Source organism: Mauremys mutica, chromosome 18 (genome assembly GCF_020497125.1).
Source record: "Mauremys mutica isolate MM-2020 ecotype Southern chromosome 18, ASM2049712v1, whole genome shotgun sequence".
Taxonomy (NCBI): domain Eukaryota; kingdom Metazoa; phylum Chordata; order Testudines; family Geoemydidae; genus Mauremys; species Mauremys mutica.
In genome coordinates, this window is record NC_059089.1 from 17,036,902 (window position 1) to 17,053,258 (window position 16,357).

The 16,357-nt window shown below is 42.5% G+C and overlaps 1 protein-coding gene across 1 annotated transcript in view; it reads left to right on the plus strand.

Moving 5' to 3' along the window:
- Positions 1-16,357, plus strand: part of NUP188 (nucleoporin 188) — a 50,748-nt gene that overhangs the window by 921 nt on the left and 33,470 nt on the right. The window contains 12 exon segments of the mRNA XM_044993097.1: positions 2,923-2,977; positions 3,599-3,672; positions 6,825-6,909; positions 7,853-7,933; positions 8,385-8,429; positions 9,187-9,279; positions 10,097-10,216; positions 10,903-11,114; positions 11,640-11,754; positions 12,528-12,728; positions 13,894-13,983; positions 15,629-15,743. Of these exon segments, the coding sequence (XP_044849032.1) occupies positions 2,923-2,977; positions 3,599-3,672; positions 6,825-6,909; positions 7,853-7,933; positions 8,385-8,429; positions 9,187-9,279; positions 10,097-10,216; positions 10,903-11,114; positions 11,640-11,754; positions 12,528-12,728; positions 13,894-13,983; positions 15,629-15,743 (1,286 nt within the window).

A 16,357-nucleotide genomic window follows, 5' to 3' on the forward strand; every position in this document is an offset into this window, starting at 1 on the left:
AGGACTGTAGACCCCAGGGGTAATTAGGATATATTCTACTTCCATTTGGTTCTTATTTGTCCCCTCAGGATGTAATGAACGCATCCGTGTTTGAGACCTTTTCCTGCTTAGTGAGTGTGTGAAGGGGAATTGGTGGGGTGCTGTTGTAGAGCCCCAAGAAACCATCTGTTTTTACTAACTAACATCAAATCTATTTTACCACAACTGATCATGGCCAAGTTGAATATCAGTTTTCATGCAATCCTCTCCACCTTCCTCCTCTCTGCAATAAAACAAGTGGTTCCTGATCTCTTAGGGCCACTGCAGCAATTTATTAGAGACTTAATACCCCAACCATACTAGCAAGACCTCCCATTTGGCTGTGGACACTTACTCTCTGGAGCTTGGGCTCCCCTAAATCTTAGTCTTGGGTCCTAGTCTGGTGAGGTGGAGCATGTACAGCTGAACAGAAGGTGGCATAAGGGAGCCTAGCCTGGAGGCTCAAGATTAAGTTGTCTGAATGGAGTATGGGGGAGCCTGATGGAACCAATGACCAAGTTTTTGTAAACACCTAACATGAAAATCCCAAGTAAACTGCAATCCAACTATGATGTGAGCTGTATAGGAGAGAAAACACTTTAATAATTAATGATGCTGATGAAGTGTAGATCTGCCTCTCTTCCTCCTAATTTAAATGTTTGGAAAGGTAATATATTCTTTAGCAGGGACAGGAACTATTTGGGAAAGGTGGCACAGAGACTAGTGGTGAATTAACATTTTCTTTGTGTTCCTTTTGTTCTCTGTTTTTTTTTAGAAGGCAAAGTGGCATGTGTGATTTAACTAAAATAGAACTACCGTTTAAAGGGATTTTGTTGCCAAATTGAAATCTCCATTTACATCAGAGTTGCACATCTCTAGAAGGGGACACATTGGTTCAGTTGTATGTCTATACACAACATTCTTGTGTGTATGACAGACACAAAAAATTACATGTTATCCACTTTGCTTTGCAGAATGTGATGCAGTATAGTCTGTTCCTGGAGGTTAAAACTCTAAAAGTTTACAAAGGCTTGAGGCCAGAGATCAGATTTTTATATCACAAGGATAGTTTTATCATGAGTGTGATATTCTGGGAGCTGATTTGCCCTTTTAATTGAACACTACATTTCCATGAGTCTATGAAATAATACATAGGATTTTTTGCTCTACATAAGCTGCCTCTGGGGTCACTTTGCACAGAAGGAGTCGTCATTGTTTTTGGAAATGCTTTTGAGTCTTGCTGGAAATGAGAACTGTAACACCTTCAAACTCGATGGAAAGAAAGCCTGACTCCAAGTAAGATTTTTGTTATGCATTATTTGCATTACAGTAGTGCCAAGGCCCCAGTTGGAAGAGAACCACCATTTTGCTGGGCACTGTATAAATATATAGTAAGAGAAAGTCGGTGTCTCAAATAGCATAGAGTCTAAATAAGTAAATTGGCCCGAATCAGAGGCCTGTTTTAATCAGAGAGAAGATTTGGCAGGAGTGGAAATGAGACAGAGTTGGCTGAGGCATATTGATTTTCTGCATTACAAAGATTCCTTTCTTGGGAGAACTCTATGGTCATTCAGTTCTCTGCATGGGACAGAGGGATTGCACCCATATTTTGTTGCTTAGTCATATCAGGAGATGTTCTTTAGCAGTGGATTTTAGTGCAATTCCAGATTTAGGGCATGTCTGCATGAACACTTAATGCACAGCAAGCTGGCGTATAAATCTGTAGTGCTCCAGTGTGCCACATTTGAACTGTCTGTGTGGATTGTGCTGCTGCGCACAAAAAGTTCCCTTGTGCACATTGACGTATTGTGGTTTGACAGCAGTATCAGTGTACGGTAGAGAACTTTTAGTACTCAGCAGAAAGGTCCACATGGACAGTTAGTGCACAGCATGTTGGAGACTTGTAGATTAACACCCCAGCTCGCCATGCAGTAAATGTTCATGTAGACACTCCCTTAATTTACTCAAAATAGAATTCTAACTTCCCAGGTTTATTTTGAATGGCATCAAATCAGGCTGCAGATATTTCATTCTTTAAGTCTTACAAAATAATGCCTCTGGTGGCTTTTGCTACTTTCTCTGGAGGTGTAGACAACTTCAGAGCTGCCACTTTCATTCTCTGTTATTCTAGCTATCCCGGGAGCTCATCTGATGATTAGGTTCTCTAGATGGTAATCTGAGAAACTGTCAGATGAGCATGTTTCACATAACCTGTCTGTTCATCTTTAGACAGACCTTGCATGGAAGGCTTTATGGTTTAGTTTAACTCCTGACTTGGATTACATTGCCACCAGAACATCAATTCCTTAAACTCCAGAAAGTGGTATTTTGGAGGTTGCTGTTTGCACAGCTATTTTAAATAGCTAGATTTTGTTCATTACCTTTTTCAGAGTTGCACCTCCTTTCTGAGATCTGGTAGGATAAGGATTTGATCTGAAATACTTCCTAACGCAGACTGATTGCCTTTTCTTCTGTGTTCTTAGTGAGTGTTTGGGAAACAGATACAAACAAAAGGCTTAGTTTAGCTAAGCTATGCTGAGTAGTTCTGGCAAAGTTTGTGCCTTTTGGGAAACTGGTGGAATTTCTCACCTTACTTTGATATTGTTCCATCCCAGGAGGAAGCTGTGAACAGCAGTGAACACAACTGAATGAAAGATCTCTACATGCTTAGTTTGGTTTCCTTACATTAACTAACTGTAGGCATCCAGGTAGCAAAACTGGATTGAACCAATTACAGTAGCTGATACAAATGGGCTTTCCCTTTGGTTTAGGTTTGCTCATTATCTCTTACCACTTTATGTGCTCTAAGTGAAAACCAAGTTGAAAAGCTTGTAGGCTGAACATCAGCCTTGAGCGATGTTTAAATTAGAGAGAGAACTTTGTTTTTTTTCTCTTTATTTACAGGAGCAGCAGAGAACTCTGGACCATTCTGCTGGGCAGATCGGCTTTGAGAGAACCTGTAAGTAGAGGTCTTGCTAGGCAGTTTTACTTGTTACTGAATAAACACGTGGCCTGATAACCCTGCTGTACGTAAGTGGCTGAATGCTAGTGAATCATGTTTTGCTGCTCTACCCCTTTTCACCCCCAAAATATTTTTACTGTGAGTTTTTTGTTCCTCTACTTCTACTCCTTGTTTATTCTCTCTTGTTAGCTGCTGCAGCACTGGAATGGTATATGTGCAAAGGTGGTTCCCTTTCTGGAGCGGACACAAGTGCTGCTTTCCAGACTGGCTGGCTTGGGGTATTCATGAGTGGAGCAGCCTGCTTCCTTACTCCCTGGGATGGAGTCCATGATAACAAGAATGTCCCCAGAGGTTGGAAATCCAAATCCATTTCTGAGCCTAGCCTGCTGTCTCCTCCTTCCCCTCTCCTTCCCACAGTTAGGCAAAGCAGCAAGCTGTTCTTTCGCAGACAATCTATACCTTGAATCAGAGTCTGAATCACAGATGTTGTTCATGTTGGTCTTGTGTTGTGGCTGTCCTATTCTGTTGGAATTTCATTGCTTAGTTTAAATTGAACAAATCTGATATTGGGCAGAATAAGGAGATTTGTCCATTTAGTATTATTTTATTCTCTTCTAGGGTCAGATTGCAGCAGAGTTGAACAAGCATTGGCAGAGGCTACTAGAGGGGCTTTCATACTACAAACCTCCCAGGTACAGTAATTCATTGATGCTAGCATCTGATAATAGGCGCCTAGATACTACACTGATAGGTGTGTTAGATAAACAGGCGCTGGTTAGTAGAAGAACGTGCTGAATATTTCCCAGTGATGCAGCAAAAATAGATTCTACCCCCTTCATATGCCAATTTCCTCCAGGTTGCAGGGGGTTCACTATTCACATGGAGCGGAGAGGTTTAGAAGGGGTCCTTCAGTGCAGTTAATATTATTTTGGCATGAAAATACCACGTGTAGAAATAACACAAGTTCTTGTCTTCTCCCAGCCTATGTTAGATACCTGTTCATCCCAGCCTCTTGCTGAAAGTTACAGTAATCATGTACCAGAATCTAGAGTGCCTCTATAGGTTACCTAAAGATGAAGCTTCAATGCAGAGGAACGACTCCTCTTGACACTGTGGGTATGGCTACACTGGCGAGTTGCAGCGCTGGAAAGCCTCCACCAGCGCTGCAATTAGTAAGTGGCCACACCTGCAGGGCACTTCCAGCGCTGCAACTCCCTGGCTGCAGCGCTGGCCGTACACCTCACTCAGCATGGGGAATAAGGATTCCAGCGCTGGTGCTGCAGCGCTGGTCATCAAGTGTGGCCACACACCAGCGCTGTGATTGGCCTCCAGGGTATAAGGTGTATCCCAGAATGCTTTTATAAATTACTCTCTTTGTTTTGTTATGCAGCCTCTCTTTGTTTTGTTATGAACGAGCTCCGATCCAAAAATCCCCTCTGTTTCACTCCCTCCCTGCTTGCCTCTCATTTGATTGTTTACAGCCAGGTACAGATGATCACAGCAAACAGGAGCTCTGTTTGTTTTTTAGATAAGCAACGGAGCTCCGATCGGAGCTCGTTCATAACAAAACAAAGAGAGGCTGCATAAAAAAACAAACAGAGCTCCTGTTTGCTGTGATCATCTGTACCTGGCTGTAAACAATCAAATGAGAGGCAAGCAGGGAGGGAGTGAAACAGCGGGGAGTCGTGTTGGCTGCAGGCTGTTTGCAATTAAGAGTTAAGACTAAGGGGTCAGAAACATGTTCTGATTTTTCAATGCAGGAAGCTAAACACACAGTGTTGGCTCCAAAAATCCCCTCTCTCTTTCCCCCCGCTCCCTGTCACACTAGACCCCACTCCACCCCCCTCTTTTGAAAAGCACGTTGCGGCCACTTGAATGCTGGGATAGCTGCCCATAATGCATCACTCCCAACAGCGCTGCAAATACTGCAAATGTGGCCACACACCAGCGCTGGTAGCTGTGAGTGTGGCCACACACCAGCGCTGGCCCTGCACAGCTGGATGACCAGCGCTGCAAACTACCAGCGCTGCAAACCGTAAGTGTAGCCATACCCTTAGTCTTCTCAAAGTGAGATCCAGATTCTCACATTGAAAGAGTGAGAATGATTATCTATGTTTATTATAGCTCTAACCGTACCTTGATTTGTGCATTTTTTGTAGCCCGTTGGCATCTTCATTGATAAGAGTGATGTCGTCAGCAAAGTCTAGATCAGATAGCCTTGTATTGTTCCATTTTAGGCCATATGTATCACTGTTGCATTGTTTTAATCCATAGTCGATGACTAGCATAAACAAAAATGAAGACAGGATGCATCCCTGCCTTACACCTATCTTGATGCTGAATGGCTTACTCAATCCATTTTCCATTTTAATTCAGCATTTTGAGTTGACGTAGAATGTCTTCATAATGTTTATTAATTTTGTTGGAATGCCATATTGTTCCAGTATTTTCCACATTATTTCTCTGTTTACACTATCGAATGCCTTTTGAAAGTCCACAGAATTGATTGCAAGACTGCCTTGGAATTCAATTGTGTTCTCAATAATCCATCTCAGGGTGAAAATAGTTTCTGTGCATGATCTCCCTTGTCTAAATCCAGATCGTTGTTCATGTAGGATGGTATCCATCTTTCCTTTCATTCTGTTCAGGAGGACTGCTGCTAATACTTTTCCTGTGACAGATAGAAGTGTTACTCCCCTCCAATTTGAACAATTGTTTAGATCACCTTTCTTTGGTAACTTGATTAGGATACTGAGGGTCCATTCTTCCGGCACTTTCTCCTCTGTCCATATTTTGTTGCACAGCGAACAGATGACTGATTCCACGTCTTTGCCTCCATATTTAAGCATTTCAGGATGAATGCTGTCCAACCCAGGTGCCTTGTTGTTTTTCAGCTTCTGCAATGATTTTTTTAGTAATGGAGAAGATAGGTTTGAGATACAATGCAAAGAAATGTAAAGTCATATTTATGGGGACTACAGGGACAGAAATCAAACTTGAAGAAGAGAAACTGGAGAAGGTGAACAATTTTATGTATCTTGGAAGTGCCATCAGCCAAGATGATACTTGTTCTGAGGAAAGAAGAAGAAGAATCGGGAAGGCAAATGCTGCATTTGGAAGACTCAGAAACATCTGGCAATTCATAAACATCTCCCTCAAGACAAAACTGAATGTGTACAAAGCAATTGTTATTGCCATCACAACATATAGCAGTGAGACATGGCAACTTACCAAGAAAGATATGCAAAAGCTGGATGCTTTTCATCACAAATGTCTGAGAAGAATATTGGGAATAACATATAGAGATAGGAAGACGAATGAAGAAGTGAAAAAAATTACTGGACAAGAAACTCTCTCACAAATAATTTACAAAAGAAGACATCAGTGGCTGGGACATGTGCTGAGAATGGAAAAAGAACGCTTACCAAATACCGCCCTTGAATGGAAGCCAGAAAATGCAAGAAGAAAGAGAGGAAGATGGCCAATAACATGGAAATGAACAGTTCTGAATGACATCAAGCACCTCAACATGAAATGGGAAGATTTAGAGAGAAGGGCAGTTGACAGGCAAGAATGGCAAATGCGGGTAGCCCAATGTGCAGCAAAGCATGGGATAGTCTAAGGTCTAACTGTCCCTTTCGTTGCACATGAAGTGAACTGTGCCAAGCAAGTTCTGCATTGAGGTTACAGTATGTATATTAAATATAGAAAAGCCAGAACAATCACTGAAAAGTCTGATTTTTAAACTGACAAAAGCCAGGGATTTTGGAATTAAGCCTTTTGTTTTGCCTCTTTGTGTCTTTAGTGCATTTTCATGACTAAAAGGGTCTTCTTCTTTCTTTAGTGCAAGTTCAGCCGAAAAAGTAAAAGCTGATAAAGATGTGGCTGCTCCACTGAAGGAACTGGGCCTGAGGATCAGCAAGTTTTTGGTGAGCAGAGGTCCTAGGCAGTTTAATTCTTGCCCTCACACTTGGAATGCACAGCCAGAGACCTGGGTTTGTGCTTTCTGTTCTTGACTTAGTGTATCTTATCTCCGAAGAAGATAACTGAAGTGTAATCTTTTCTAATTTATCTCCTGCTACCCAGATAAAGAGTTACTTTCTCTATGCTGAGGCTTTTGCCTACAGTTTTTCTTCTTCAATTCCCTATTGGACACACACTTTTTTCTGCAGTGAGAGTTTGTCAGGTCAGGTCATTTCTCACAGGTATTTAACTAAAACAATAAGAGTATCAAATTCTGAAGCTCAGTTAAGTTTAATAAGCTGTTTTAATGTTCAGTAGAAGTGAATTTAAGGCTATTTTCAATCCTGATTATTCTAAACTAAATTATAAGCAAGAACTGAGGCAGTAAGCTAAAATTTTCCAAAGTGACTAGTGACTTTTGGGTTCCTTAATTTTTGGTGCCTAAATTGAGACCACCTAAAAGGCTGTTTTTCAGGAAGTGCTTAGCACTTGCTCTTTGAAAATCGTGCTTTTTTTAAGGCATCTCAAACTGGACACTCAAAATCCCTTGTCATGTTGGAAAATCTTGACTAATTACCCGCAGAATTGGGTTCCTTCCAATCAGAAATAGAACAGGGTGATCAGTTTATGATAGGACCCTTATTTAAGTGATCCAGTATACTCCTGCTGGAGCTGAACTAGCCACGTCTACATTATTTTAAAATGTACATGTTCTGCTTTCCTTAAACAAACTCTACTGACCATAACTGTTAAGAGCCCCAGAGGAAACCAGTTTATTGACACTTTTTGGAAGAATTTATTCCAAAGGGAAGAGATGCCTGAATATTTGGAGTGACTTTGCACCTTTTGATAAACTTAGCTGCCTTGTCTTATTCCTCTCTGTGTCTGTGCATCTCTCTCTTGTTTCAGGGGCTGGATGAAGAGCAAAGTGTGCAGCTATTGCAGTGTTATCTTCAAGAGGATTACAGAGGGACCCGGGACTCACTTAAGGTCTGTAGTATGTGACTGAATCATGCTACTGTCTCTTTTCCTCCTTAACCCCAGTGGTTCATTGACATGGTTGTGCATGATGCTGAAATCCAGATTTGGAAATTATTTTGGGACTTTTCCCCCCTGAATTTCTGATGTTCAAGTACATTACAGAAAATGAGGTATCTGGAGTCCAGGTCCAATCTTCTAGTCTATCCTGCCTGGTGTGAGTCTGAGATTTATCTGAACTCTTAGCCATAGGAATGTACTGACAGGTGTCTGAGAGAGAGGGATAGAGATGAAAGGAGTGAGAGGTAAACTCATGCTTGCAAGTGAGAATCTGTGCTCTGTAACGCTGAAATCTGGCCTCTCACAAGAAATGATGTCTTTCATTGCTTTCAGTGTGAATTTTTTGGTGACTAGTGTAGGTGCATTAAGGCCACTTCCTTATTCTGTTGTGTTTTGATTGCAGACTGTCCTGCAGGATGAAAGGCAGAGTCAGGCTCTGATGTTGAAGGTCAGTAGTTTTCATTCTTATTTTCATTTAAAAAAGAGATGTTGGCAATGAACTAATTTTGTTTGCTATTGGTCAGGAAAAGCTGGGAATGGTTGAAGTGTCCCTTCAATGTAAAGAGCAAATCTGGGGGGATTTTTCTAATTCATTTGTGAAGTAGTAGTAATACCTTGCTCTTTATGTAGTGATTTTCATCAGCAGATCTCAAAATGCTTTACAGAAGAGTGGCTGGCCATAGACTAGAACAGCATGAGCAGTTACTCTGTACAGGGACCTTTAGGCTGTGCTGACGGAAATTGGGCCATGCAGAAATAAGCACTCCGAGGATAGCCACGGCTTTGCATTTCTGTGCTCAGTTGTCATCCTAAGAGATGTCTTTGGAAAGGGGACTGAAGATCACACCTATGTAATTATGGATCCAAGAGGAGAAAGAGATTGAAATCTCATCTCTTCTTTTTGCTCTGCCTTGTTCCTTTCTTTCTGAGTTAGCAATGGAATGACAGAACCTGTTCTAATATATGAAAGGGGGTGTGCGCGCACATGCATAAGAGTGAACTGGATGCTTTTGTCAGATGACTTAAACTATCTCACTGACTCATGCCATTACGTTGAAGCGTCCATTGTAGGTAGTGCATGGGCAATGTAAGTTTATGAGCATAGTCACTGCAGTTTGGTGGGAGGCATCAGTGATGAGATAAGGAGAGGGAAGAGAGAGTTAGACAGAGCAGCAAGCGATGCTGATGACATTGTGTTTTCACAGCTTGCTGACTATTACTATGAAGAAAGAATGTGCATTCTGCGCTGTGTCCTCAACCTACTCACTTATTTTCAGGATGAGAGGCACCCCTACATGGTGAATACTTGAACCTTTTCCTGAATCTGATCTTACTGTTAAAGGACACACTGTTTGTCTGACTATGCATCTAAAAAACTTATACATGCGTATGTGTAATTGTAGCAGGGTGGACCCTGCTCCTGCCCTGAGGGGTTTAAAAGCGCCCTGGCAGGGCTCGAGAGCTTTGACTCTAAAAGCTGGGCTGATTGGGGAAGTGGCTGCAGCTGGGCCACACCCCAATCAGGCCACAGCTGGCCCCTATAAAAGGCTGGAGGCCAGAAGCCCAGACAGTCTCATTCTGCATTCAGAGGGAGATGGGCCTGGCTGCAGGGAGCTAGAGACCGGGTACCTGAGTGAAGCAGGGCTGGGAAAAGGCTGAGGAGCTGGGGAGCTCCAGCCTAGAAAGCCCCAGGCTGCGTCCTAGCAGTGGGCCAACAGGTACTAGGGGTTGCAGAGGCAGCCCAGGGGTAGGCCAAGGCAGCAGGTCCAAACCCCTTTGCCTGTGATGAGTAGGCTGATACTGCAGTCTGCCCCAGAGTGTGGGGCTAGACAATGACTGGCAGTAGCCAATACTGAGGCAAGGTGGGGATAGAGGCTGAGGGTTCCCCAAGGAGGGGAGACCCAGAGAGAGAAGGGTTACTGCCAGGGGCAGCACCCCCATGTAAGAGGGCACCGGGTCCAGGGAGGGACACGGGGGGCCTGAAGACAGGCGGATCACTGGCCTGCAGAGGGCGCTCCAGCGCTGGACAGAGCTAATTCCTGGAGTCACCAGCAGGAGGCGCCGCGGGGGTGAGTCCGACCCGTCTACAGTGATGTTTGTGTTATTTTTTGAAAGGCACAATACTCGCAGTGTGTTGAGAAGCTGGACAAGGAACTGGTTCCTAATTACCGGAAACAGTTTGAAGATCTATACAAAGCAGAAGCTCCTACATGGGAAACGCATGGAAATCTCATGGTATTTTGAAAATTATCAAAAATTATCCTTTATCAGAGTTTTACTTTCTTTCTTCACTACATTGTTGATTAATGAGTACAAAGTGAATATGATTAAATGCAATTAACAAGGACATTTCCAGCCTTCTAAGGAATTTAAGGGAATTGTTTCCCTTTGGTAATACTCTGAACACATCTTGTTTCAGGAGCTAGACTTTGATCTTGAGATCTGAACTCCGATCCCCTTTGTAAAAAGCCCATTGAGCTGTCACTAGACCAGCAGGATTTTGGAGTGGTGCATAATCTGTTTTAAGCAGCCAACTCTGTTTACTCTTAGTAGTGTTTTATTTAATTTTTAAATAAACCCTGCAGAATTGTGAAACTAAATCATCTGGCATCCTGGCAACTTGGGTAGTGTCTCCTGGGATAGGATAGGTATTTATCCTGTCTTCAGCTCTGTGGGCTGCATAAGGATCACATAATCCCAATATCATTGATTTTTACCTTAATCCCTTAATGCTATATGTTGTGGGATGCACCAACTGCCATTGAGGGGATGACTTTTAAACAGCATTTCCGGTGTGACGTAAGAGCAGGTTCCCTCACCATTGGAGCAGACTGATTTGCCCCAGCCACTCTCCAGTTCAGGTTGCTTCAGCTGACATGCTAGTTTCAGCATATAACGGTAGGACTCTCCTCCTTGTACAGACAGAGCGCCAGGTGTCCCACTGGTTTGTGCAGTGCCTCCGCGAGCAATCCATGCTTCTAGAAGTCATCTTCCTTTACTATGCATACTTTGAGATGGCACCTGATGAGCTGCTGACCTTTGCCAGGCTTTTCAAAGAACAGGGATTTGGCTCTAGACAGACCAACAGGCATTTGGTGGATGAAAGCATGGATCACCTGGTGGATCGTATTGGGTAAGTCTTGTGTGTATGTATGGGATTAGTGTGCAATTGAACAAATCTCTTGTTCAATACAGAATATAGGTGTATTTCATGATGGTGCCCTCCAAAATCACTGTTTGTGTAAACAATGTTTATCCTTATGACCTTTGGTTTAGTTTATAAAAGGTTTCTTCAGATTGGACACAGCCAGTGGCTATCTGGATGTTGAAAATGTGGAATGTAACATGGTAGAAACAGGCCGAGGAAGAGAGGCCATCTTCAAATCAGAATAAATGGCTTTCCTATTTTGTGACTGTTCAGCCAGCAGTAGATAATTTTGAAGACCTAACTTGTCATCTGTTGGCACATCAAGATCCAAGAATTTATGTTCTTTGGATTATTGCTCTTAATTTCACAATTTTTTTCTTCATCAGGGGAGTAGTAGGTAAATGTAAAGCTGATGGACTGTTCCATTATCCAGCCTTTACTTCCCTCTTTCCTACTGAATCTTTAAATTGAGTTTCTTTTCTTGCTTCCTTCCCCCGTCCCCTGCTCCAGCTACTTCAGTGCTCTTATCCTGGTGGAGGGCATGGAAATTGACTCCCTGCATGAACGTGTGTTGGATGATAGGACGGAGGAACATAAATTTGCCAGTAATGGGCGTATGCACCAGGTAAACCTTCAATAAGTCTGTTGACATTTGTAGTTCCTCTGTAATTAGAGATGGTTGTGGTTGCCCAAAGTAGAGCTGCCGGAGCTCTGTGGGCAGAACTTGTCTGTGAGATTCTGGATTTGCAGATTGACTGAACTAACATCTACATTACAATATGGGGCAAGTAAGAAGGAAATGAATTATTCATTTCTATTTATCTCATAAGAAAGTGGTTTTAGGGAAGGGTAGGGAGGAGCGAAGGAATGGTCTTAACATGGACATCAAAATGGGGAGAAATTAAACATCTGTGGTGTAGTATATTTCAAAGGTTTTCAGGGAAGAAAATACTTGGGAGCTAGAAAAGCACAGTGAGGTCATTAAGTTATGGAGGAAACACTGGTGTTGCTCGTGCTCTGACTGATCTTTGCACACCTGACCTGGAATTTCACATTTGTTATAATTTCACTGTGACACTTGTATCAAAACAACAAACTTCAATTTAAACAAGGGGCTATCCATTATTTTCATTAGAATTGTGTGTCCTTTATTTTCGAGACCCTCTCACATCCTTCCCCAAAGGGTATGAATCCGCATGACAGAAAAAACATGCTAATCAGTTTCTTCCTGAAAGTGGAACTTGGTCAACTCTATAGATCCTTGTTTTTATACAAGACATTTATCTGCATGAATTAGGTGATTATTAGAGCTACACCTCAGTCAGCTGAATGCTTGCTGGATCAGGGCTTCTTTCAGCCTGTCTTGATTTCTTTGCTTGTATCCTGTCTTCTGAGCAGGAAATGGACCATCTGCTGCTGACTTTAGGGGACATCTCTCATCATGCCCCTGTGCTCTTGGCCTGGGCTTTGCTCCGTCACACAGTAACCCCAGAGGAGTCGACCAATGCGATCAGGCGAATGGGAAGTACTGCTATCCAGCTGAATATATTCCAGTACCTGACAAAGCTGCTACGATCACTCAGCAGTGGGGGGAAAAATGTAAGTTTCTCATTGTCATGTTTGTAGGCTCTTCAGGGTGAGGGGGCTCCCTGGTATTGGTAGTGTGAAGATGTGGGGGAAGGTAGGTAGGTTAGGCCATTGTTTTTGTAAGTCTAATTCCAGTCCTGAATAGAGTGCATAGTGAAGTGTTGGCCAGTAAGTGACATCAGTTTTGTTGTTTCAGCTCCTTTCTCTGTAGAGTGGAAGTTAAATGAAGTGTTTGTAGGTTTAGAAGGCAAATTAAAAATGTATTTCCCCAAGTTATTCTGCTAGGGACTAGATTTGGCTGGAGAAGGTCCAGATCTGGCCAGTGATTGGAAAATCTGCGCGCGCTCTCTCTCTCTCTCTATCCTGAAAGATGTATATCTCAGCCTTTCAGGAGCCTTGTGCATTGATACAACAGGGTCCCTCCTGCTCTGTGCCTGTGGCACACAGTAATTTTGCCTAGTCTCCTAAGGGCTGTGTAATATTTTGGTCTGATTCTGTTTGTTGGGGTTAGTTTGGAGGTAGCTGTGTAGTGTTTAGTGGACTGTGAGAGATGGAAGATCAAAGATGATGATCTTATGGTCCCTTCTGGCTCTAAACTCCTATGACTTTGAGAACGTTTATTACTATCCTACTTAACTTGTTTATTAAGTTGACTCCATGGATGCACCAGCAATTGCAGCTTTTGGTTTCTGCCACCATTTCCCACAAACAGTTTCACTAGACAGTGTCATTTACAAGAACAAACTATTCCAAAGCTCCAATAGCTGTCAGTCAGCCAGATGTTGGTGGAAGAAGAGCCCTCCCATTTTTCCAACCATTGAGTGTTTCTTGATATGATTGTTTTGAAGAGGATTCTGAGCAGGGGGAGGAGGGTGGCTTTTAGACACATTGACTCATAAGAATTTAGGTGGTTTTGTGTGGCACTTCACTAACTGCTGCTCCCATTTCTGCTATCTTCCCATAGATACATTGGCTAGCCTGAGGTGGGGAGCTGGGAAGCTGGTGATCCCCTCTCTTATATACCTGCAGAAAGGGGCAGTGGCTCAGAGACACATGTCTGTGATGTGCTAAGGAAACTGAGGGCTGTTACATGTGTTCTATAATGAACTATACCCTGGTTCTTGAATAGGGTTTTTAGTCTCCACTGTCACTCACTGACTGATCTTTTGCATTACAGTGTACTGCCAGCACAGCTTGCATGTGTATTTATGGGCTGCTTTCCTTTGTTCTGACCTCACTGGAATTACATACCTTAGGCAATCAGCAGGTAAGTCTCAAAGGCTCATTGTGTCTGTTATCTTATTTATTATAACCTAATATTCAAAACTGGCCACCTGTACTCTGGGTGCAAATTCTGTGTTTGGGATTGTATCCACTGAGCGATTTAGGCAGATAGTTCTGAAAGTGGGGCCAACTGTGTTTTACTCCAAATGCGTAACACAAACTTTATGGTTCTTCCAACTCTGAAAACTGTCAACATCTCTGCTGGGTACTAATTAAAGATACAGAGTAGTATTTCTTACATTTTGATGGGCCAATGGTTTCCGAGCAAATGCTGGAGTATTGATTGGAAAGCAATGGGAATAAGATATATCATAATGGCACTGAGCTCCTAGGGTGTGGAGGACAGTATACTCTATTACTTCCATAGCAGATTTACCATATCCCATGCCAGTCAGTTCATTGGCAGTGAGTGTGGTTTTAGAGAGAGTTGGTGTATATTCGGGTTAAAATGGGCTTGTGTATTTCCTCTTATTTAGCTTAGGGTGTGCAGTTCCAATTTAGGGAATGACTATTGCCACACTGTTCGGAGTGGCTCACAACCATGAGTGCCTACCTCAGGGCTGAATGTCAAAGCAGGGAAGAGACACCAAAATGGTGGTATATTTTGTAATTAAATTGCACCAGCTCAGTACCAAATGTGAACTCTTGGATCACTATAACAGTCTTACAATGGAGTCACAGACAATCTATTTTGCCACCCAGACAAACTGGACCTAGTGATATGTGGTCACTTATGTAAAAAATCACAAATATCCAAGTTACTCCCAGTCCCAAGAGACCAGTCACTCACTCAGGTCAAGTTGCATTCTAGTTCTCACACCAAAGACAATGCTGGTAGCTAATTCTGTAGTAAACTAACTATATGTTTATTAGCTAAGAAAAGGAAATGCATTATTGAGAGGTTAAAGCAGGTAAAATATATGTTTAGGTGAGCCACAGTCTGTAATTCCAAATGGTGGTAGAGATGTAATAAACTGCTAGTTTCCCAAAAGTCTTTTCAGGGTACCCAGATTGTCTTTGGATCTCTGCTTTGCATCAGGTACCATTCCCTGTCATAGTCCAGACAGTCCAGAGATCCTGGCTTTTTCCCCGAATCCATACTTATAGCTTCTTCGCACAGAAAATAAGCTGACAGTGGGCTCTTTCTTTAACTGTGGGAGAGAGACAAGTGCATTTAGAGTCTTTGATCTCTGATCATCACACACAATGACCACTTGCCTTCAAATGCACACAAATTAGTACTTTCCTGCTACAGTTCTTCATTTGCATTACACAAGGCTTCTTTCTCATTTGATGGGTTATTTAATTACAGGAGTAATTACAATGTAAATGTTTGCTATTACATTATAACGGGATACAGATAAGTGAAAACAATACATGTAACATCCCAGAGTTTTCATGAAGTGTAAACACCAAATACATTCTTAAACAATTAACAATCACGTTAATCTGCACTAATACACAAGTGAATTGGCCTGGGAGTTTGGCATGAGCTAGCACTTGGTCTACCAGCATCACAAATGTTACTGTATTGAACCCTGGATTCCAAGGGAGGTGACAAGACTTGATTTGGAAGGAAACTATCCTAAAGTAATTTTAATTTCTCCCCAACGCCCTTTCCTTTGAAGGACATCATTGATGCAGCCTGTGAAGTTCTAGCAGCTTCCAGCATTCCACAGCTCTTCTGGAGGACGGTGAGTACTTTGGGACTTCTTTGGCCTTTCCTGCTTGCTGTCATACCTTGTTGAAATATGCTCTTTTAAGAAAGAAATGGGGTGTTCATATTCCCTGTGATGGGTTGGATCACAAAAACCCCCTTTGGGACTGCCACCTGGTGTGCTGAGACTACCCCTGAGCCCACTTTTCCTGCCAGCTTGGGGGTTCAGTGCCCTGCCTGGTTTGAGCCAGACCCGCTAGCCTGCTACAAACCCAGACCCCAGTCTGAACCATGTCCCCCAAAAGCTGCAGGTTTAGCTGAAAACAGCTTAAGAAGTGTTCCTGTCTCCAACACCCAGATGCCCAGTTCCCAATGGAGTCCAAACCCCAAATAAATCCGTTTTACCCTGTCTAAAGCTTATACAGGATAAACTCATAAATTGTTCACCCTCTATACCACTGATAGAGAGAGATGCACAGCTGTTTGCCACCCCCAGGTATTAATACATACTCTGAATTAATTAATAAGTAAAAAGTGATTTTATTTAATTCAAAAGGTAGGATTTAAGTGGTTCCAGGTGATAAGACAACAAAGTGAATTACCAAGCAAAATAAAATAAAACATGCAAGACTATGCCTAATACAGTAAGAAAGTGATTACAGATGAAATCTCATCCTCAGAGATGTTCCAGTAAGCTTCT